The following is a 23690-nucleotide window of genomic DNA, read 5'->3' on the forward strand; positions in this document are numbered from 1 at the left end:
CATCATTAATGATACAAGGTTGGTCTTCTTCACCTTAGTCTTCCACACGGTGATGAGAAACTATTCTGCCTTGGAGGGATGTACTTATACCCCCCGCCCCCCTTTCTCTCTGCGTAAAGGGCACGAGAACAATGTCAAACACATCCTCCTGGGAACACAGACATGCGAGAAGGCATTTATCCTTGTTCTATACGGCTTTGTTAAGTTTGTCTCGCAGTTATGCGAACGGTGTATTAGTACAGTAGGCCTGCAACACTCTGCTCATCTGAATAAACGTACAGGCCTGCGTCAGAAGACTAAGAAAAATGGGAATTTGAAAATGTCGATCCGGTACTGCTGCACACAAATCAATGGCTTCATCGTTTTTGATACATCACTTCAGTTGGGCATTTTTTTTACCTCTCGCTGCTCGGCGTTGTGTGTGTGTGTGTGTGTGTGGAGAACGCTATTGTCAAGGACCTTTTCACCCCGTTTGGGGGGAGGTTATGTACCAGTATGAACCAGGGCCAGGGGTCACCTGACCACACTAGCTACAGGGGAATGAACTCAGGGCACACCCTTATATCCCGTCTCCCAGAAAGCTGTGTGCAATCAGGAAAAGCCTTCTAGGTGCCCCGGCAATAAAACAATTACAGGTCGTTTTAATGAAAGGACCATTGACCATTGACCACCATTGAGGTTGCACCATAAACGATTGCATCACCGTCTATAGGCTAGCCTACTCTGGTCAGTCAGTTTTATCTGTGGCACAATAACATTAAAGCGATGTATCACAAGGGGGAAATAAAATGTTTATTTTATCTTCTGCCTTATCTCTTGATATATTGATAAAAGAATGGCGTCTCATTGGCATTCATCTCAGACCAACAAAAAACACATCAGCATTATTATCCAAACAATCATTTTTTTCCACATGGGTCACCCAAGTTACAAATTACAAATCAACGTAGAGATAGAAAAGAAAATGTGATTACAAAAAATGTAACAAAACAAAAACAGAGATAAACATAAGAAAACAATGTAACAACTCTTCAATGTGCTTGTTCCTCTGTTCACCACGTGAGCCCATAAATATATTACAAGTAAAACTACATTTTGACTCCAAAAGCAGGGTGTAAATGTGCTCTCTTTACCCAAGTCCAGGTGAGGGGCAAAAGAACAGTTCCCGGGGAGATTGTAAATGCTGCAGAGCAGTTTGATTAAAACTCTGAGGAAAACGATATCTCGGTTATAAAATGATCAGAGTGGAGGGTTTCATTCTGAGTACCGCAGATGCCAATGACAGTTGTTTTTGTAAAGGCTGTTTGGGGGGGGGGGGGGGGGGGGGGGGTTGTGGAGATCTCTGACGACTGCAGACTCCCAAGCAATAGATGTGAAGTGAAAGCGTTTGGTACCTCAGACATCATGCTGAGCTTTGATTTCAGCAGTCATGTAGTGTTTCGATTGACATTAAAAGACACATGGAATGGTTGCCGCAGGGGGAAGAAAATAAATGGTACAAATGGAACAGAATTAAGACATGGAATAAAAAAAAAAAGCAAAACATAATTCTTTATATATATATATATATAAAATTTCTCTCAATACAGCACATTTTCCTATTTATACAGGTTATAGATACTGTACCTGCTAAAACATACTGGCAAAACCGCGTACTCAGAAAACATGTTTGTGGTCGGGCGTACCCGTGAATTGTGTAGATCCCCAGCGTTGCTAAATTTAGCGGCTGAGCGTGCCAGTATATATGACCCTTCCATTGCTCTTGTGGTCGCTGTCGTTTACTCCTTCATTCACAGTTTGTCATTTTTCTACTCGTTATTTATGTCCGGTTCACACCTCCTCTCGTCCGTCACGTCGCTGATAAAGGGGAAGCCAAACCTTTCTTTTAGATCCGATAACCAGGCCGGCACAACATGTATAGATAGTTACCCATTGGTTGTTTAAAAAATAAAATAAAACAAGAGTAATTATTTTTCCGCCTTTCATCCATGTAGTCACAAAAATGCTCATGGACTCAAGACTTGTTTTTACATTTTTCTTAAAAAGGACTCGTCTATCGCATATCCTGAATTGTAGTTACATTTATATATATATATTTATATATATACAAATAGAATGAGTGTTGAAAACAAACTGTCAAAACGAGGGGGAGAAGGAGAGAAAGAGAAAGCGGGAGAACATAGTTAATGTCCAGTGGTCTGACTCTTTCACCCTCCCCTCCGTCCCTCACCATGCCAATCCAGTAACCTTGGAAACACCTTGCAGCCTCAACAGCCACGAAACAAAGAAGGCCCCTCCACGAGCAGAAATGGTAACAGTGCTGCTTTACATGATACAAAAATAATTAAGAAACGAGAGAGGTTAGACTTAAGGGCTAGTGGTTATAAATGGCAGAGCGTGAAAATGGTTTTGGCAAGGAAGCGTTCTTTCGGGGCCCACGCGTGACCCCTCAAACCGGTGGCCGGGGTCACGTCGGTGTAAATGTGTGTTTGCGAGTGTAGGAGTGAGTGCGTGCGTGTGTATGATTGCAAGCAGGAGCAACAGGGTCCCTTCACACACATTCCTCGGCGGACATCAGGAGCGGGTTGATGTACTCAAATCCTTCGAACTCGGACTGGTCGATCTTCTCGACAACGTCACTGAGGAAAAAAAAAAATCAAAATGAAGGATTAGTGAAGGGGAAGAAGAGCATTGGTTAAAAGGAGATTCCTCACAGCATCGCTGAAAGACTATTTGAGTCTGATGTCGATGGAACAGGACGTACTCATCATCAGGTGTGAGTTGGATGGGCTCGTTGGTGAACTGGGCGTCAAAGTTGTCCAGGCCAAACTCTCCGGAGATGTTGGGCTTGAACGGAGGGAGCACCTGCTTCTGTTCCATCTGAAACACATACACCCAGGTGGCTAGAATGAATACAAACTACAGACGCATGACTCAAATAATAATAATAATAATAAATGAAATTTATATAGCGCTTAATATGGTACTCTAAGACGCTTAAATGCACATAGGATGAAAGAGAAGACCCGATCCTCACTTGCTTGAGATATGAAATGCGTGAAATCTGTTGTTTTATGTGAATTGCCATTATTAAATCGGACATTATCTACAATGTAATTATTATTCACATTCTTCCAACCTATATTTATGTACTGGCTTTCCTGAATGCAATTGACTAAAGTGTCAAAAAATGTTGTCAAAAAAAAACTCTACAGAAAATGATTCAGTGCAAAGTGCTCAAAAAGTATCATCCATTCGAAGACAAAACGCAAAACGTACACTAAACTCCCATTGTCCTACTTCTGGCTAAAGTCTGTGCTACTCTGATAGTGACTGGTGACACGCGGAGCAGCAGTGTGTGTGAACCAGCAGGGGCTCCCCCTGAAGGCAGACAGGGGTAGTGCAGGGACAGCTTTCAGGGCAGACTGCAGGGTGGGCAGGAAGAGGTGTAATCCGATGCCTCCAGACAGCCTGAGCGACTGATGGGTCTAGGGCGGCCCAGGCCCGACAGTGAAAGGTCATGATGATCCCTCTGTGGGCCGTCCTGCCGGGCTCGACTATCTCTATCCATCTGTCTGGCTCCCCTTCGCTGTCTGGGTCTAAAAGTCCGAAGACCTCAGCTTGTTGGGGCTACCATAAAAAGAACAACAACCAATCTATTGCTTGCCCTTATCAATCCGTCTGTGATATGACTTAATGATGCCCTGCTTTTCAATGTTCTTACGTTTCTTCTCCTCCCCAGTGTGTGTGTGTGTGTGTGTGTGTGTGTGTGTGTGTGTGTGTGTGTGTGTGTGTGTGTGTGTGTGTGTGTGTGTGTGTGTGTGTGTGTGTGTGTGTGTGTGTGTGTGTGTGTGTGTGTGTGTGTGTGTGTGTGTGTGTGTACAGACAACCCCCATCCCCCCCCTTCCTTCGTGTTCTCCCCTCCAGTCTGGTTTACGTCAGGAACTTCTGTTCTGTGTCATCCCTTGGATGACCTCTGGTCTGCGGTGAATTGCCCAGGAGGGGGGAGGGGGGGGGGGGGGGGGGGGGTGATGGGGGTGCTTCAGCTGAGATGTTTGAGACAGTGAGGTTGACCTGGTGCACTTTGATTTGACCCTGGCCTGTCTAGTGGCCGGTCTGGCCTGTTTCCCCGACCCCTCCGGGATCAATACATGGATTGGCTTTGAACCAGTCGGGCCGATAGCGTGCCGTGACGTCATCATCGGCCCTGGGACCACTTGAGCGTGCACCTGGCTCATCAACGCATCGGAAAATAGATAAACGGGACGAAACAAAAAGATTGAGAGAGAGACAGAGACAGAGACAGAGAGAGACAGAGAGAGACAGAGACAGAGAGAGCGAAGGAGATAGCGAGATGGGACCAGAAGTGCGGATGACTCACGAGTTCCCAGTCGACGTTCCGGAAGAAAGGATGGCCCATGATGTCAGCAAAGCCTGTCTGCGGGTGGCAGCCCAGACGCTCCTTGGGATCCTGAGAGAGAACCAGATGGAGAGATGAGTGGGACGAGGAGGCAGAGGAGGTGGTGTGGAAAAGGGGTGGTTTGGAGAGGGGGGGGGGGGGGGGGGGGGGTGGAGGGTAAGTAGATGGAGGAGGTGGAAGAGGAGGGAAGGGGGGGGGGGGGTGATGATGATTGAAACTTAAAGTGTTTGACAGGGAAAACAGACTGGGAGCAACAGTGGCCATGACAACAGCGACCGACGGGGAGCATCCGTCCAGTCCGTTACCATGCCAACAACAACCACCACCACATCAACCGACCGGCAGCGATCGTGGCGCTGAGAGTCACAGGTTTATGGTCAGTGAGGTCCTTACCTTGTTGAGGAATCCCTTGAGGACGCTGGCGGCCTTCACGGACAACGACCGCGGGATCCTGATCTGTTTTTCCAATATTACTGCAGAGCGGCAAAGACGAAAGGAGACGGGGGCACGTCAATCCAGCACTCCGGTAGATTCAACCAATGCGTGTGTTGTAGCAGTACGATTGACAATATTTACAGCAATACCAGAGGCGTTGTTACTATTATTAGGATACTATTGTTATTATACACTAGCATATTAAAGCGTAAAATATGATTACAAATATACACACCTCTGATAATGAAAGCATAATAGTACAACAGAGCCTGAAAGCAAACCAGATTCTATGAATCTGGAAAATGTAAGACAACGTTTGCATAGAAAAAAGGCTGAGAGCCAGGCTTGGCTACCTTGGAAGAGGTAGTCTTCTGTGTTCTGGTCGGGGTTGTCCGAGCTCCCCACGATGTCGAAGGGTGACCTCCCGGCCATCATCTCGAACATCAGCACCCCCAGAGCCCACCAGTCCACGCTGAAGCCTGAGGCGCACACAGCCACATGGAGGCGTGAGGGGGCATGTATGCATCTGTGTGTAATGACGATGAGTGTCCAGAGAGGCACACGCACGCATGCTACAGTTTGAATCCTCAATAATGTACAATGTTTTCATCCCGCAAACACTACCTCAGGTCTTCTAAGGATTTTGTCAGACATTAGCAGCACTCCCTCCCTCTCAGTTATAATTCATTCAGCCTATTGGACAGTGCAAAGTGGGCCAAAACATGTTTGCACTCTCACCATAGTCCTCTCCTCTCAGGATTTCAGGGGCGATGTAATTGGGGGTGCCACAGAAAGTGCTGGTCGTGTCTCCTGGTCTCAGGCCCTCCTGTTACACAAGCAAATCAGGTTCAGGATCACTATTCAAAGGATCACTATTCACAGGATCACTAATCACTCCAAAAAGACAACACAGTAAATCCAAAGAACATAACAAATCTATAAATAAAATTAAAAATCTTTGGAGTTTAATTGAGTTGGTGGGTGCACGGTTATATTTTTACAGGTGTGTGTGTTCATGTTTGTGTGTGTTCCTTTTCGTTTGGCCGTGTATAATGAATTCACTTTACATTTATACAGCGCTTCTCAAGTCACCCAAAGCGCTTTACAGTGAAGGGGGGGACCCAACCACCACCAATGTGTAGCACCCACTTGGTAGATAATAAGCGGGCATACTGCACCTTGCACATGCCGTAGTCCGTGAGCTTGATGTGTCCCTCGGACTCCAGCAGCACGTTGTCCAGCTTCAGGTCCCGGTAGATGATGCCGCGCTCGTGGAGGTAGTTGAGTGCCAGGCTGATCTCCGCTGAGTAGAATCTGACGCAGGGTTATTTTGTTATTGAATGGGGCCCGGGGCAACACCAGCAGACGGGCTGAGACCGTTCCAGGTATATGAGCGATATTAAATGAGGATATTGAGGCGGTCCCCACCTGGCGTGCTCTTCTGGAAGCTTCCTTTGCCTCTGCATGTGGAACATGAGGTCGCCGCCGTTCACGTATTCGATGACAAAGAACAGTCTGTGGGGAGACGTTGGAACATGTTTGGGATTTTGCGTTTCTTTTTTTCTTTCGTTTCTCATTTGAAAGATAGGATCATCAATCTGGGTGATGAACTCGACACAAAAACCCTGCCGCTCAACACAATGTTGTTTTAACATGATCAGTTTGTCTGTCTACAGTTCCATACATTCCAAGCGCCAACCGTGATGTCGAAATACGCCTCAGAATGTTAATGCATTAAAAAGCTTGATAAAAAAAACAAAACTTTTGCCAACACAAATCAACTCCCGGTCTTGTTATAGGAATAACTCCAAAGCGAACACTTATTAAAAAAGTCAGATATTTATTTGACCATCAGCTGGGATGTTGATTACATATGAATCGACCATGAGTGATTTCACTAGAGGACCGATTGTGAAATGGCTTTTATTGGCTAATCAACATCACACCTGGTGGTATATTAGGGGACCTTTAGGTTGTGTCAGAGCTATAGAAGCTGGGGGGGGCAAGTTCTTACCTGCTCTCTGTCTGGAAGCAAGAATGGAGGCCCACCAAGAAGGGGTGATTGGACGCCTGTTCGAAAACATGCTTTTCCGTTTGGACCCAGTCAATGTCCTGGGGGTGTGACACACACACACACACACACACACACACACACACACACACACACACACACACACACACACACACACACACACACACACACACACACACACACACACACACACACACACACACACACACACACACACACACACACACACACACACACACACAATCATAAGAATTCTGCCAGAATAACATTGAACGTGTAAAAGCACTTTGTGGGATCGAAGCCAGATAGTGGGGCCAGGGCAGCTGATTGGTAACGGTGTTGCCCGGGGGGGGGGGGGGGGGGCTACATTATCGACGGGCAGATGATCGTTTGTCTGGACGCGGTGGCTACGTGGGCCCGCTGACAGGACGGGGACAGAGAAACACTTGGGCCATTGATCGGTGAGCACATGTCAATTCGTCAATCACGCCAAGTGTGTCTAATCAAAGCTAACTACTACCACCGCCGACAGCCACGGCGCTTCGCGTGCGCGCGCAGAGATCGATGTGTGATGACGTGACGGTTATCCAAGCCTCCCCCATACTCCTCTATCGAGTGACGAGGCTAACGAGATCCGTCGCCGAGTGCCATCGCTCTGGCCACCCGACGAGATAGGAGGGACGCACATTCCATCACGCGAGACAAAGCCAATATCTGTTCCAATTAGGCAGGCTAATTGCACCCATTATGGACGGGGTGGAGGCCAGAGCGATGGCTCTGCCGTTGCACCAACCTTCACCCCAACTTGTGTGATGTGTAACATCAAACAAGGGCACCCTCCATCCACAGTGTCTGAGGCACGACTCCAGACGTTATAAATCATTCATTACATGCCGTCACTAAAGATTACCGGAAACATAATTGACATGGTGATTATTTTACAGATGAATGGCCTTGGGCAACATAAATGGCCCCCACTATGTGGCAGATCTATAAGTGGCTAGCTAGTGGGGAACTCGACACAAACTTCAAAACACCATAGCAGCACAAATAACTTAAAACTGTATAGAGCACACAATATTTAATGTTTGGACATTCAGATGACCATTGAAAACAAGGTAATCTGAATTCATACATTTTTAATTCAACCTTTTGAAAAAGGCAAATACATAGATCCAAATCAGCAAAAATGAATCTAATATATATATTTTTTTTTTTCTAAATCTTTATGTGGTACGGAATCTAGTCACACATCAAAATTTCATAGGTTGCCCAATTAAGACCCAAGAGCTATTTCTTCCTTTTTAGGGAACTTAACTGAACCATTATTTCCCTGACAGTCAGAACAGAGGACTCGGAGTGTGTACAGGTGCGCTGGGCAGCCCACCTCGTCGTCGTTGACCAGCTCCTTCTTCACCACCTTCATGGCGTAGATGCGCTCCGTCTTCTTGAGCCGCACCAGGAGCACCTTGGCGTAGCTGCCGCGCCCGATCACCCGCAGCAGGTCAAAGTCCGGCAGGCCCAGGCTGGACGCCGACTTCCCCGTCTCTCGACTGCTCCGTGCCTGGGCAAAGCAGTAGCCGTGAACAGATAGATGGATTGATGGATAGTAAAGCAAAAAAAGGTTGAGGTGCGTTTTTTTTTTGGGGGGGGGGGGTGGTCTATGACTGTTGGATTGAAGACGCATGTAGCCCATGTGCTTTAATGCCTTGGATGACGTGGGATTCAGACTGGTCCCGGACGTGATCCCAGCTCTGTAGTCACAGTACATCCTCATCCACTGGGAAGTTTAATGACAGCCGTGTCGGGAGTGAGCACCCGGTTGAAATCTGTCTCTAGCCCCTACCGTGGTGTTAGCCTTTCTGAGCTGAACCAATGCCCCCCCATCTCTACGTCAGTACCGCCCCCTCCCCCGACAGCCTTCGACCGATTCCCACACAAACAAATTTAAGCACTCTTCAACTCAAACTCGTCCCCCTCGCACAGTCTCCCAGAAAAGCACTCCTGGGTGAGCTCTTTATCCGAGTGTGTCCCTCCGTCCGCCTCAAACCCTTTCTCCTCTGAGTGGACCGTGGTACCCCCTCCCCCCCTACCCCACCCTGGCGGTTCATCAGCCCCCGGTGTTAAGAGCTGTGATAAAAGGTTATTTTACGAGCTCCGGGAACGGAAATCAATGCCGAGAGAGGCCTGCGTCGGCACGCTACGCTGGCTCACACCGGCGCACGGGAGCCGGTGTGTGCGCACCTCATGGAGCGTGCACGGCTGCCCGCGGCGGTCGAGCGGTCTGTCGGAGGTGGGCGGGCAAACACACACGCTCACACACACACACACACACACAACACCACACACACACGGGCACACACACACACACACACACACACACCAGCAGAGATTCTTTCTCACCTCCTTCTCTTCTCCCTCGTAGGTTGGGCTCTCTCGGGAGTCTTTATTTAGAGGACCTGGGAGAAGTAGGGTGGAGGGGGGGGGGGGGGGGTGGCAGACAGGGTGACAGACGATACAGAAGGAGCGAGGGAGAAGGCGGAAAGACCCGCCAGGAGACAGAGGAAAAAAAAATAGGTGAGAGATCGTCACATGCTTTTGGATTTCCTCCTCCTCCCCCCCTCCCCCCCTTGTTATTTCGCCAGCCTCTGAGAGACTCCTCTGTATCTCGGTAACAGAAGCCCCTTCACGCAGCTCTCTCTACGCCAGCAAGTGTCGGGTCAACTACATTTACCTTCAAATAAATTAACAAGGCGTGAATAACGTTTAAAATAAAAGATGGGGAAACAATATCCTACACTTAACTGTATCTACAACGTGTAGGATAGAGCACCCTTGCCGCTTGCAGTGGGCCGGGAGGCATTGATGTGTATGGAAGTCGTTTGAGGGACATAAATAAGCTCAAGCACCATAAAGCATCAGCTGCAGAGCCAGGAACTAGGCTGAACCACCGCCTCCATGGAATCACCGGGGAGAGGCGAACAGGACATCAACGTTTTGATATGGTTCAGGACTATTTACTGTTCTTGTTATATTTGGACGCTTGGCTGTACAGTTGCGGTTAGATTCATTGATGAATTATATGAATATAGACGTTTATTAATGCTCGTCGTGTGATTGGTTGGTCAGCCTGGAGTTCTGACGCTCGTCCCATAGGGAACATATGGATCATGGACACGGGACTTTATGGAGAGTGGATGTGTTGGCCTGGCTTCGGACGGATACATCGTCTTTGTTGTCCACTAACACGCACATCGTTCATGGGCAAAGCGACAACCTTTTGAGACGTTGAACCCGCATATTTCTTATCGTGGCGTTTTACCAAAACAAGCCCTAGCATTTCTTTTTCGCCATGGAGCCTGAAATAAAACCGCCTCAGCAGCAGGGCGCTTAAGCTCCTTCAGCGGGTCCAGCTTCACAACCACCTGACGGGTCTTAAGTCTGTTTGGTACACAGGAGCACCCCCCCCCCCCCCCCCCCCATCGGTCCATCACACCCACGTGACGCAGCTGATCTGCAGCCAACCCTGCCTGCCGCCAGGGAAATGTCCTAGTGGGGTGGGCGGGGTGCCTCTGTGAGTGAGTGACTGAGTGACAGGGTGAGTGACTGAGTGACAGGTTGAGTGAGTGACAGGGTGAGTGACTGAGTGACAGGGTGAGTGACTGAGTGACAGGGTGAGTGACTGAGTGACAGGGTGAGTGAATGAGTGACAGAGTGAGTGAATGAGTGACAGAGTGAGTGTTACCTGGTTGTTCTGGATGGTCTAATGGAGAAGGATCTGAGCCAGCCATGATGGGTTCCTGGAAGACAATGGACGGGTACCGTAGTCAAAACCACACATTTCACAAGCCGCCATGATATTTGCCATGTTCCAGGGCCACCCACCGCTAACCCGGCGTGCGTACACACACACACACACACACACACAAAGAGAGGGAGAGAGAGAGCCCTCACCTGGATCACCTGTCTCCCACACTCCACGGTGACCAGCTTGTGGCATTTCTTGTGCACGAGCAGCTTGCAGTTGATGCATTTGTAGCCCTGGCGGCCCAGGCCCCAGATCCGATCTGTGCAGATTGCGCAGTGGGCCCTCTGCCCGGCCCCGCGAGGAGGAGAGGAGAGCGTCAGTGACAACCCTGTTCCCCATCGATCGCCGGTGCAAAACAGTACCCGCCAACGCAAAACAGTACCCGCCAACGCATTACGGGAGCGAACCGTGACGCGCGTGTTTGTGTGTGTGTGCGTGCGTTTCTCACCCTGTTGAAGCGCTTGGCCTGGAAGGCGTGGCCGCTGGCGTAGTAGAGCTTCCTCCAGCGCCGGGCGCCTCGTCGGTATATAGACTCTAGAGTCGCGCGGGGAGCAGAGGACGCGTGAGAGCCCATTTCATCACTGTGTGTGTGTCTGCGTGTGTTTGTGTTTCCCACGGCTGATGATGGATTTAAAAACATTACTTTGTGCAAGAAACCGCCACTTCAATAGAAGCAAGCGGGGCTCCTCAAGGCTTAATATCAGATCAAAGTGAGGTGATACTGGAATAACAAAAACCATGACTCACTGTCTTCCCCGGGACAAGGCATGCCTGGTTTCTCTGGTATACATGGAAACACTGGTGGAGATAGAGAGAGATAGAGAGAGCATTACAAACACTGCTGGAGAGAGAGAGCAAGAGAGAGAGAGCATTACAAACACTGCTGGAGAGAGAGAGAGAGAGGATTACAAACACTGGTGGAGAGAGAGAGAGAGCATTAGAAACACTGGTGGAGAGAGAGAGCATTACAAAGTTTAGTGAGGAAAAAGTGAGGGACAGCATTGATACATTGGTGTGGAGAAAGATGGAGAGTGCAATATGGATGAAAATCTGCCTGCCCTGACCAGACTAGTAATAATCAACAGAGACTGCTTGGCAGGAATGCACATAATTTCTTAACCAGAATGGAATAGGATCAAAAATGAGACCTCACATGTTAAGTCCACTATATCTCTAATGCAGATACAACCACGTCATTCATGATATACTGTAGCATGTGGCATTTACGGTCTGTAATACAATGTTGATGATGTGACATAGTAAATGGCAAATATCCTGGGCATCTGATCCTTATTATAATAGTCAAATCGATTTATTTTTGCGTTCTTGAGGGGCATGTAATTAAAATGTTGTTATAATTATAATTGCCTTTCTCTCAATCTGACAGGTGGGTAATTGTGTTATGGCAGGGAAAAAAAATACATTCTTACAAAGCCAAGATTAAAGATTCAAGACAACAGTGAAAATTATCTATCCGATATCAGAAATGAAAGGTTTAAGAATAATTGTCTTGCGGTTGTTTGTCTGGTGTTACATTTGACACCTACACTTCATTACTGCATTTATGAACACCTGCTGACAATGGAGAGAGATAGGCCCCAGGCTGTTCTGTTCTATATTGAACCAGTGACAGTCAGACAGACGGCGCGATCGAGGGGGTCTCGGAGAGGCAGAAAAGAAGCAGGGATGGTTGGTTGTGTGTGTGTGTGTGTGTGTGTGTGTGTGTGTGTGTGTGTGTGTGTGTGTGTGTGTGTGTGTGTGTGTGTGTGTGTGTGTGTGTGTGTGTGTGTGTGTGTGTGTGTGTGTGTGTGTGTGTGTGTGTGTGTGTGTGTTCCAAGGGGGCGGGGTCTATCAGCCGGCGCGAGGCATTGAGCTAATGACGAAAAGTGCGCTCGTTAGCAAACAGCCCCCCCCCTCCCCTGCAGGAGTCCGACCCACTCCCTCTACAACACCCCCCCCCCCCCCCCCCCCACACACACACACAGGAATCCCTCATCCACTTCCTACCTACCCCCCCCCCCCCACAACAGCATCCGCATTCCTCTTGACCCCTCATTGTCGCCTTGCGCCTTGATTAAAACACACACACACACACACACACACACACACACACACACACACACACACACACACACACACACACACACACACACACACACACACACACACACACACACACACACACACACACACACACACACACACACACACACACACACAGGTATTCCTCAGAGTCCACATAACACCACCACCCCACCGTTATCCAGGCCAGACCCCTGGATGGGCGGGCATGATGGAGGAGGGTGGGCACGGGTTGGAGGCGGGGAAGGGATCTAGCCAGAGGCGGGCCGGCAACCCCCCAGACGTCGACAGCGGAAGTAATGTTTTTACACAGGTCAGCGCAGCGCAAGCCATATGTTTGATGTCTCTATTGTTGTGCACACGCTCGCCTGCGCTAACAGATACACGCCGCGGCCCGTGTAAACGGAGCACTGGCGGAAAAAATAAATACATGCGGACGCAAGACCAATGACGCGCTTTTAGAATGCGCCGCTATGGGAATCCACCGGGGGGGGGGGGGGCTCAGCCAAGGTTGTGCAAAGACTGTCGTAGCGAGGGTTTAGCTGAAGACGTGGTTTGATTTCAAGGAAGGCTACACACATGGCGTTTTATCAAGAACCAGTGCGAGTACCCGGTAATTACCTTTGGGGGACTTACTGATACGGAGTACAGATTCTAACCTGCAAATGCTGCACAATTCAGCCACCGTCATTTTAAGTAGCCGTTTTCAAATAATACATTTTTTTTTTTTGCTCAATGGATTTAAAGGCGCGGTGTGTTGGATTAGTGGCGTATAGTGATGAGGTTGCACAGATATTTTTCATGGGATAATACAATTAACATTTAATTCCACGTCGGCCAAGTCTGTTCTGCTACAAAATTGAACACACTGAACGTTTAACACGAAGTACTACTATTGATCAACCTTTTCTGCACTGTCCGTCTGCTAATGTACACCTATCGGATACCGTTTCAACTGCTGGGCGCCGTAATAGAGCACACAACACCTGGATGGGTGCCTTTGTTTGCTTTGAGTAAGCTTTCGTGTCGGTGCATCCACGGGCAAGTAATAATAATGAGAAATTTGATTTATATAGCGCCTTTCAAACTCGAGGACTCTTAACAATGTGGGCAGGAACACACAAAACTTCAAAAATACACACGAGCATACAAACAAGAGGGAGGAGGGGGTCACAGGCAGTACGCAAGGGTGAAGAGGTGAGTTTTGAGGAGTTTAGAAGGTGGTGTACGCAACAAGTGCACAACCACACTCGTATCGAGCCAATACCGCAATAAATGATTCCCTTGCTCACTGACATCATCCACCTGGTGGCCATCTTGGTTTTTAGACACAAGCTGGGCGGGGCCACCGAATTCCGCATTCAATTCTCCCAGCGGGCTGGCGCTCAGAGCCAAGATGGCCACCGGGGGAGTATGGCCCGTACCTTTCATCGCAGACACAGCTGCAACATTGTTATCTTTGAAGCAGGCGGCCTCACTCACCGTGGATGATGAGCTCCGAGTCTTTGTTGAGGTCGTAGAGACGCAGTGCCTCCTCCAGCTCCAGCTGGGAGGACACAGTACACGGGTCACCTAGCCAGGGAGCAGACAAGAGCACCACTTAGACCACAGAGACAGCTGACAGCCGCATCGGGGGAAAACGACCCACGTCTTACAATTGATCGGTCATTTGTGAATAACAAAAGGTGACACACATCATGATTACAATGGACAGCTGCATTTTCTTTCATTCGTAAACAATACAAATAAGAAAATCATTCAAACAAACAAACAAACAAACAAACAAACAGGCAAGGCCAGATTCCCTCTGGTTATCGATATACAAGTCATATGTAGGAGGAAGAAGAGACCGTCGATTGCATTCTGGGTGGCCTACCTAGCTAATGACCGCGACAAACATCTGACAATAAACCTGGACTAGATTATAAAGATACATAAATATTGTGTGCTGTGCACAGGTGGTATTCTTTTGTACCAGGCCCATGTTGAGCTAATAAGATGAATGTAGCTCACCTAAGGTCGGAGTAAAACCAGAAGACGAAATCAAACAGTAATGTCCACGGCGCTGGACTGGTTGCATTTTTAATTGGGTAAAGGGTGAGTGAGGGGGGGGCTGGGGAGACAGCACTCCTGCGTGTGGGTCGTGTGTGTAGCCCAACTAAATTGCGTCGACGGGGGATTCACAATTGGGGATGGTCACCGGTGGCAACGGGCCTGGTACTAATGAGGGCGGTCAGCGTGACCTTCTCCCGTACGGGGCGACCCCACCACTCCATCTAGTCGATGACAGACGACTTTTTAAGGTTGTGCGCGGCACAAACGAGAGTAGGCCTACTCCAGGGCTGCACCCAGCCTCTTCTTCCCACTGTCATCGACTAGAGTGTGTGTGTGTGTGTGTGTGTGTGTGTGTGTGTGTGTGTGTGTGTGTGTGTGTGTGTGTGTGTGTGTGTGTGTGTGTGTGTGTGTGTGTACTATCCATCTCGCGCACACACACACAGAGGGGGGGGGGATATGAAATGAGTCGCACACTGCAGTCCCTGCGCTGACTAGAGAGAAGAACCCCAATGATGGTAGTTCTCTTCAGTCGGGACCGAGCAGTCTCTGAGGTTTACAACGACGTGTCTTCTGTGCTGCCGAGGTTCTCTGGCTGGTTTAGTCGAACTTCACACTTCAACACAATCAAAATATTAATTGGCGAGACACACAACAAGGATCCGATTGGAGTCATTTCCTCCAGACGAGTTAAGGAGAAGCCGGTGCCATTCGCCGTCTGATCCACCACCCACGTTAGTAACCCTGGCAACAATCATCTACTCAGATGTAATAAAAAAAAAAATCAATAATCCCTCCTCCGTACTTGACAAGGTGGATCATTAAGCCTGACATCTTGCAAAACCTTGGCACTGCCATGGCGACGGCGACATTAGCTACTTGGAGCTGTAACTAGTCACGCCGTGGTGTCGAGGTCATCATTACAGCAATCCTGGAGATGGATTCGGATGGGGCTTTTCCTAATGGGGCTACGGGAAGGAGAGGTCGACGGAGAAGGAGCCGTGCACACGAGGAACAGGGAGACGGCTGGGAGGGGAGGAGGGGGGGAGGAGGGGGGGAGACGGACCTTCCTCGTCTATCCACTTCATGGTGAAGAGCTGGTCGTTGTCCATGCAGCACATGTCCCGCACCTTGCCGTACAGACCCTCGTAGGAGATGGACGGCTCAAAGTGGGTGATCATGATGTCCCTGTGAGGGAAGGGAGACGGATTAGATTAGGAGATGGACGTTTATACCACCACTCATTACCAAGCATGAACATACCGTAATATCAAACACGCAATACTAAACATAGAATGACTTAAACAGGCTGATCAATGGAATTGACACACACACTTTCAGTTATATAGCCATGGCCGACAGTAGCTCAGACATTGACCAAAAAGGAAAATCTCAGAGAAGGGAACTTCGAGATTAAAATCGGGTTTTTCCGTCCCTTTCAAAATACTCCTGTGTGACTCACACACCATCTTTCAGTCTGCCACATATAACGTGTGATCTGCAAGGCACAACTGTGGGCGTGCGAGAGCACAAGAAGCAAGCGATGGGAGCGAGTGACAGAGAGGGATGGAGGGAGTGTGAGTGAAAGACCAAAACAGTGTGAATCACAGGCAAACACACGCTTGTATTCAGTGGCCCACAGCCTGCTTCACTGCAATATAAAATTGGTTCCAAGACTCAGAGCGAGGGAGAAAATACAGACAGGGAATAAAAAAGGAAAAAAAAAAACGGGATTCTTTCACCTTAACCCACCAGCAACACCTCCGCAGTACATACACACAACAATAACCACAATCCATCAACCGAGACACACACATAAACACCATTGAACCGATTGCAGCAGTAGTAGTAGCAGCAGCAGCAGTGCTGGGTTTCACAGAATTGCTCCGTGGCTGCTGACAAAGTGAATCATACCTAGGAGGACATCCCCCACCCACCAACCTCCATCCCAGCCTCCACCACCCCCCCCCCCCCCCCCCCCCCCATGATCACCACTAACGTCCTCCACTCTAAGAGCCCTGGTTGACAAGGACAGAGGTGACTGCGCAACAGGAGTCTATGAGTGTGTGTGTGGGTGAGCAAGAGGTTTTACAAGGCCCACAGGCAACCAGGGGTCTGACGCGGACCATGGCTCGGTGGAGGACACGGTGAAGGACATGGCCGGGGGAGGAGACGGCCAGGAGAAGATGGAGGCCAAGGACCCGACTACAGGGGGGGGGGGGCAGGTCGCCTCATTTGTTATAGCTCTCGCCTATGAGGCTCCAAGTCCAATCAGCCCAGGTGCTTTATAGTCGGACAATAAAAATAAAAACTCTGACACACACACACACACACACACGTCGTGAGCTTTACGTCAACAAGTCTGAAGAGTTATTAATAAAAGATGATAAAAATATAAGAAGGTGGGACTTCTCGACACTGTGCTTCAATGACAATAATGTCAATGTCTTAACGACTCATGACGATGGTGATGAGGCCGCTCCGATAGAGCAGGGTAATAAACTCTGAAGAGTTCCTGCTCCCAGTAAGTAAATATTTCTGTGCCCAGCGAAACTACTATAGGTCTGACGACCTATGGCCCCTCCTCCCACTGATGCCTTCCTCTCGTTAACTCCCTCCTCCGTCCTGTTGACGTTAATGATCGCTAACGAGGAACGCAGGGAGGAGAAAAAAACAAAACAAGAACACAAAAGCCAAAAAAAAAAAAAAAAAGGGAAATATTTCGGCCGCCGCTATGGCGACTACACTCCCACGCACGCCCACTAATCTCAGGCCAGAAAAGGCTCTTCTTCCGTCTCTGCTACCTGGCACGACAAGGGAAGTTAAAAAGCTGAAAACACACCACTGCGTGCAGGGGTGTAGGAGACAGACGTTCACACGGTCTAGTGTGTGCTATATACAGCGAGACAACAGAAAACACCTTATTTCCAGCAGCCGAATTGAGTCCCAACAGTGTAACCGGAGCCAAGCCGAGCTCGGGCCGTTCGGTAAACACAGAGAGCCTATTTGGCTATAGTTAAAGTTTAGCCAAGTCTGGGGTACCCTCAACAAACACGCACTGCTGACATAGACAGACTCTGCCTAGGGCCGTATGCATTCTGTGCAGTCAAGTGAAAATGATGTTGAAAACATATCCACTGCAATATAAACATGAAAGATACATTAACATGGTTATCCCCCAAAAAGTCTATATTTTCTAGCAAATCACAAACAGGAAGGCTGAATATTGCCATTTTGTTGAGGGCGGCACCGTTGAACCACATATTCGCTCGATACCCAGAAGCCTACTGATCCACGCCTTTGTTTGCTCACCACTGCTATGATAAATCGAGCACTCAAGTACTGAAAATGACACGCGGTCAACACCGGCAGCGAGTTCAATTCATAGAAGGCGGCCGTGTACAGGAGCCAAGGCACGGGCCATGTTTTCTTAGGGATGATTAAGGCCAGAGGAATGTGTTCATAGTTAGACACCAGCAACGCACCATGCCACTACTACTAAGAGGTAGGAATGGGGCATGGGGGGGGGGGGGGGGGGGGGGGGGGGGCGTGGGAAAGCAACATTCCACACAGAGAGACCTGGCATGTCTCTCTGGCCCCGCTGTCTTACGATCAAGCCTCGGTATGAACGGCTACAAATAAAAAAAGATAGAGATTGCCGTGGGGAGGGGGCTGGGGAGGGGGCTGGGGAGTGTGCGGCTGGGGAGTGTGCGGCTGGGGAGTGTGCGACTGCGTCGTCGTCCCTTCTGTCCGGCATGGGGCCATTCGTCGCAGGTGAGCGCCCAAGCGGGGGATAGGGGTCGTTGAGCCTCTCCCTGAGCTCAGAGGCACATCAAGCACCATCCATCTCTCTGTCACCACAGCCAGGCAAGGGTATGCCCCCACCACCACCACCACCACCACCCCCACCCATTGCACAGAATAAAACACAGGGAGCCATGACCAGACGTATAGAAAAAATATGAATAGATACATGTAACTGAAAGAGATGCACGTGTTTCCCCGTCTCTGATGAACCGCAACGTTGACGCCCTCTACTATCCCTCCCTCCTGCCCACCCTCCCACACGAGCCCCGCAGTGCAGCCGCAAACCCTTGATGAATTGAACAGTTGCACTGACCTAGACTAGAGGATGCTCAAGGTTACCTAGGCAACATCCCCCAACACAGCCACCCGTCCTTCCTGCAGCGCTCCCACCAGGAGGCATCCCAGCACAGTGGGCGCAAAGCGCATAGGCGCACACACGTCGCGCGCACACACACGCACAAGCGCACAAACACACACCAGTGCAAACTAGGTAATGGCCGGCAAAGCAGTGTGGGATGAGGAGCACTCCAGCTCTTTTGCCATCAGCAGCATCCTTTGTGTGACCGTTAAAAGATGGCCCATCAACGCCAGGCTTTCCAAAGCGTAATGGTTCAGCGGCTGAAGGTTGCAAAGGGATGATGGGGCTCTCAGGGCAACCCATACTCTACCGGGCCGAACCACCAATGCTTCCCTTGCTGTACACAAAGGCCAGCGCCAAGTAGTGATACACACACAGCATCGCTCTTAAAAAAAAACTAAAAAACAACTGCATTGCCGTACAAAAAGGGGGAAAGGGGAACAAACAGGGAGCTGCTGAGAAGAACTGCCTATTCAAATGGGTGTCGAGTCAGTGTAAGCCCCGCTTCCTGCCAAACAACATGCCTGGCCCAGGAATCCTGGAGAATAGCAGCTACAGTCTGACTGGTCCTGTTTATTAGCCCAGCGACCGAACCAAAGGCGAAGAGTTTCTCAGCGACCTTCAGAATATATTAGCTTGTTTTGTTATAGAAACCTGGGTTAAAAGCAAGAGACTTGAATAAAAGGGAGAACGTAAGAGGTATCTTTCGATCAAACATTTCGGGCTTGACTGACACGGTAGCAGTTTTTTTAGGCAGCGTTGTTTTATTTCAACCTTCGTGTAAATAGGAAATAAACTGAAAAGATTGAAAAGAGTCCTCCGCAAAAACCTGGTGGGTGCATGGTTATCATTTTTACACTGTATGACATTCTTGCTATAAAATACTGGCCCAAATGTACAAATAGCAAAGTGAAGGTACAACTAAAAAATATTCTAGCAACCATGAGGGTATAAAAAATATAAAAATAAAAACAAACACATTCCGAATCTCAACGACCATAAAGGAAAGAATCCAGAACAATCTAGAATTTTTTTTGCAGGTGCAAGTCATGAGTTAAGAGAAACCATGCACTAAAAAGTAATAAGACTTGGTTGAATAAAATTGTATACAATCCAAATAGATTAGGAATAGAACTTCCATAAGAAAGTCTGTTCCATTTTTATTGACATTGAATTAGAGGATGCTTCAACCTTTTTTTGTGAACTACGTAAACTCTTGTTGCCCTGTAAGGTTCTTCTGGGTGAAACGTTACTCTGTGTCCGCTGCTTGTCTTTAAGAGTACAATTGAAGACCCAGCAGTGACAGGCTGAGGCTGCTACAGGCTGACACAAGACTCAAGGTGCTGACACTCGAACTGACAAAGAACTAGAACCAGCTGAATGGGTGTAAACAACATACCACCCACATTGAAAACAGTGTTGTACATAGGACAATGCATTGGGTATTACAGATGTCATTCCTAGATGCTATTCTGAGTGGGATCTGAAATGTTCAGTGTTTTCCACCCATGATTTGAGGCAATAGAAAATGGCTATACATCTAAGTATGCATGCATACTATAGTGCAAAATAATAGCTTCTCTGCATTTCTGGAATAGCTATACCATAAGGAATGAATGATCTCAAAGAAAATAGGTATCCAATAAAGCAAAACTTACAGTACAAGTAAAGCACCCTAATTTACTGTCAGAGAACACGTCTCAATCAAAAAAAAACATAAACAACATGAACTACATAAAATAATATCAAAGACATGCTTTAATAATGTTTGCCATCAGGGGCTATAACATACACGTACTCCAACCACTGATTAAACAACTTCATCTCACCCCCACATAGTTCACATTCCTTTTCACCACTCTCATAAATAGTTTGGATGCCTCATTTTGTCAACCAGGACATTGTAACGCTTGTTGAACGAATAAGTCAGCCTGGCATACAATAGGCCTGACAAAAGGTGACTTGTACCACACGTTTTTCCAGTCTAGGCTATACTTAAATCAGTGCCTTAATCATGTAGAAACCACGAAAGGGGAGTGTCGTGGAACCTTTATTTTCCGAGTCGGCCGAAGAACTTCTTCAGGTGCGAGTACGGAAACACAAGTAAATATTTAACTCACTATGGTCAGGTGACACTACCACCCTGTACCCCCTCCAATAACGTCATGGTTATACCCAATACATAAAGAACCAGCTAATCATAAATCACAGTCCGTGTCTATCAGCCACCTGTAAAGCCTGGTTCGCTGTCGTAATAAGGAAACTAGCCAGGAGGTATCGACAGCTCACATGACACATGAGCGAGCAGTAAGCGAGGAACGCCAAGTTTAATGACATGTACACAAGGATCCAGATCACCCAAAGAGCTTTGGGTTTTCAAAAGAGGACACAACTATTGCCGTTCAAGTGGCTTCATTCGTTTACCTCAAGTACCCAAACACCCTGCTGACAAACGCTATAAATAACGTCAACTACCAGGCACGAATTTGAATCGACAGCAGGTCTGGATAGTTTCACCTGACTGTCTGCCTTGTCAAGTTTATCTAGCTGGTTAGCCCACATTAGCAAGCTTGATAGCTTTTAGCTAGCTAACGTTAGCCAGCTGATCAGATACACCTCGAAGTCTAAGCAAAAAGCCAGCGTTCGCATACATGTTTGTTTGTATTCGACACATACGAACAATAAACTGTTTACCCTTTGTAGTACGCTTTGACCCGGACTTGGTGTGAATTCTCGCCCGGGTGGGACATGGTGCTGTCCCGCAACGTCGGCATCATAAGCTCCGCCGCGGTTCCACCGAGCAGGATGCCTTCCTTCTGTAGCGTTGTAGTGGTGTACCGTGCCCCGAAATAGTTTGTTTATGTGTTCCCTCAGACAAAAAAACAGGTAGGCTGCCAAATTACCAGAAATCGAAAGAAAGAATACTTTCGTAAATAAACAAAGTCAATGTCCCAAGTAAAGAAAAACTTGCGGGGTCCGCCAAACAACTCCCTACTGCAAAGGCCTAACAACGGACTAACCCATTAGTGGAATTGTATAGGGGTGCATAACTCTGGTATTTACACGAATTAAAGAATGGAATACCAAACGAATTGGTAGATTGTCATCCCTCATTATTTATGCTCTTAATTAGAATATGTTTTTAGGTAAGTACGTGCTGTTGTTGTTATTAAGAGTTATGATAAAGCAATTTATTTTCTTCTTTTTTTATATAGACCATTGCCGGTCGTACCAAATAGACGAAGAGAGGGGATGTATGTTTTCACTGTCTCATCCAAGATGTCTATGGTCTCATCCTCTTTGATCTCTTTGAACTCGATGGTGCAGTTCGCTCTTGATGGACACCTAATGCATCATTAGTGTAAACTCTGACTTCATTTGACACAATTTTATTTTATTTTTTAATTCTCTTTTCTTTCTTAAATCTCCTTATCAATCCATAGCATATGTATTCAGAGATAATAAGAAAAAATAAGTCTCATTCATTCGTTTATCATATTATTAACTTTAAAGGAGGTTCACAAGGCAATAATTGCAATTATTATTCTGGCAAAGGAAATAATAGTTGCAAAGAAAACAACATGGATTACAAAACCAAAAGCATGTCTAGTCCCCTGTTGTAATGAACTTCTTATCTCCTCCGTCTCTCCCTAAGATTGGCCACTTTCCTTTCATCTAAAAAAATTGACTTACTTGCCGATCATAAAACTTATTTTCCTCATCTTACAGTACACATTACTTGTGTACCTTAAAAAAAGTTGTGCATGTATTTTCCTTGAGTCCATTGTTATTGCTCTTTATGTAGTATGTGTATTTGTGTATGTATGTATTATGCATGTATGTACGTATGTATGTATGTATGTATGTATGTATGTATGTATGTATGTATGTAAGTATGTATGTTTGTATTTATGTATGTATGTAGCATGAGGCCTAAATATTTGTGTGTGTGTGGGTTTGTTTCAGTGTGTGTTTGTGTATGTTTCTTTCAGTATGTGTGGGTGCGTGTATGTGTGTGTGTGTGTGCGTGTGTTTTTGTGTGTTTGTGTGTGTGTGTGTGTGCATGACAAGTGCACGTGTTTTTAATGTTAACTATCACATTTGGGAACTTTGTGTGGAGAAGTCTTGTTCATGCTGTGTGTTGATAGGAGTTGTGGTGTTTGGTGTGGGACAATGCCTGTGTATTGGCATTTATTTCTTTAGTTAGTATATATTTTTGTGTATAGATGCTTTTTTCAGAGACCCATTGAAACGAGAAGGATCACCCAAATGGGGTTCAATATCAGGTGATGAGGGATGGATTGTAGGAGCCCCAGTGAATGGACTACAGGAACCAAAAGAGCAGCTGTTTTTGCCATCAGTCCCACCAGCATCAGTCACCATGGCAACAACCATCTCCAGCACCCAGACGCCTCCTCCCTCGTTGAGCATTGTCCCGAACGATTGGCAAACAGACCCCCATCCATTTGGACATAGTCTTGCTAGGTTTGGGGCTTTAGAGGGGATATACAGTTCTCTGTTAATCTGAAAAGAGCGTAGAAATTCACATTGCCGCAAACGCGTGCCTCGGAAATGAATTTCAATGAGCATAGAAACTACATTCAATTGGTATTTCTGGGAAATACTTCAACTACAATACATTGTTTGTACCCTCCCCCAGAAAAAAACATATAGCGCTAATATATAGGACCTCTCG

General features: G+C 47.5%; 1 protein-coding gene across 1 annotated transcript; it reads right to left on the reverse strand.

Moving 5' to 3' along the window:
- Positions 1 to 743: 743 nt before the first annotated feature.
- Positions 744 to 22030, reverse strand: prkci (protein kinase C, iota). Its single transcript, XM_056595777.1, has 18 exons — positions 21689 to 22030; positions 15896 to 16017; positions 14260 to 14349; positions 11443 to 11493; positions 11144 to 11229; positions 10842 to 10979; positions 10633 to 10687; positions 9291 to 9346; positions 8275 to 8451; positions 6870 to 6967; positions 6284 to 6370; positions 6034 to 6169; positions 5594 to 5681; positions 5209 to 5334; positions 4814 to 4893; positions 4382 to 4471; positions 2765 to 2880; positions 744 to 2639 (listed from the first exon to the last, which is right to left on the reverse strand). Exons 1-18 carry the CDS (start codon positions 21769 to 21771, stop codon positions 2552 to 2554), a joined length of 1767 nt encoding a protein of 588 aa, XP_056451752.1. The 5' UTR covers positions 21772 to 22030; the 3' UTR covers positions 744 to 2551.
- Between the last annotated feature and the right edge of the window lie 1660 nt (positions 22031 to 23690).

This window comes from Gadus chalcogrammus, chromosome 8 (assembly GCF_026213295.1).
Source record: "Gadus chalcogrammus isolate NIFS_2021 chromosome 8, NIFS_Gcha_1.0, whole genome shotgun sequence".
Lineage (NCBI taxonomy): Eukaryota > Metazoa > Chordata > Actinopteri > Gadiformes > Gadidae > Gadus > Gadus chalcogrammus.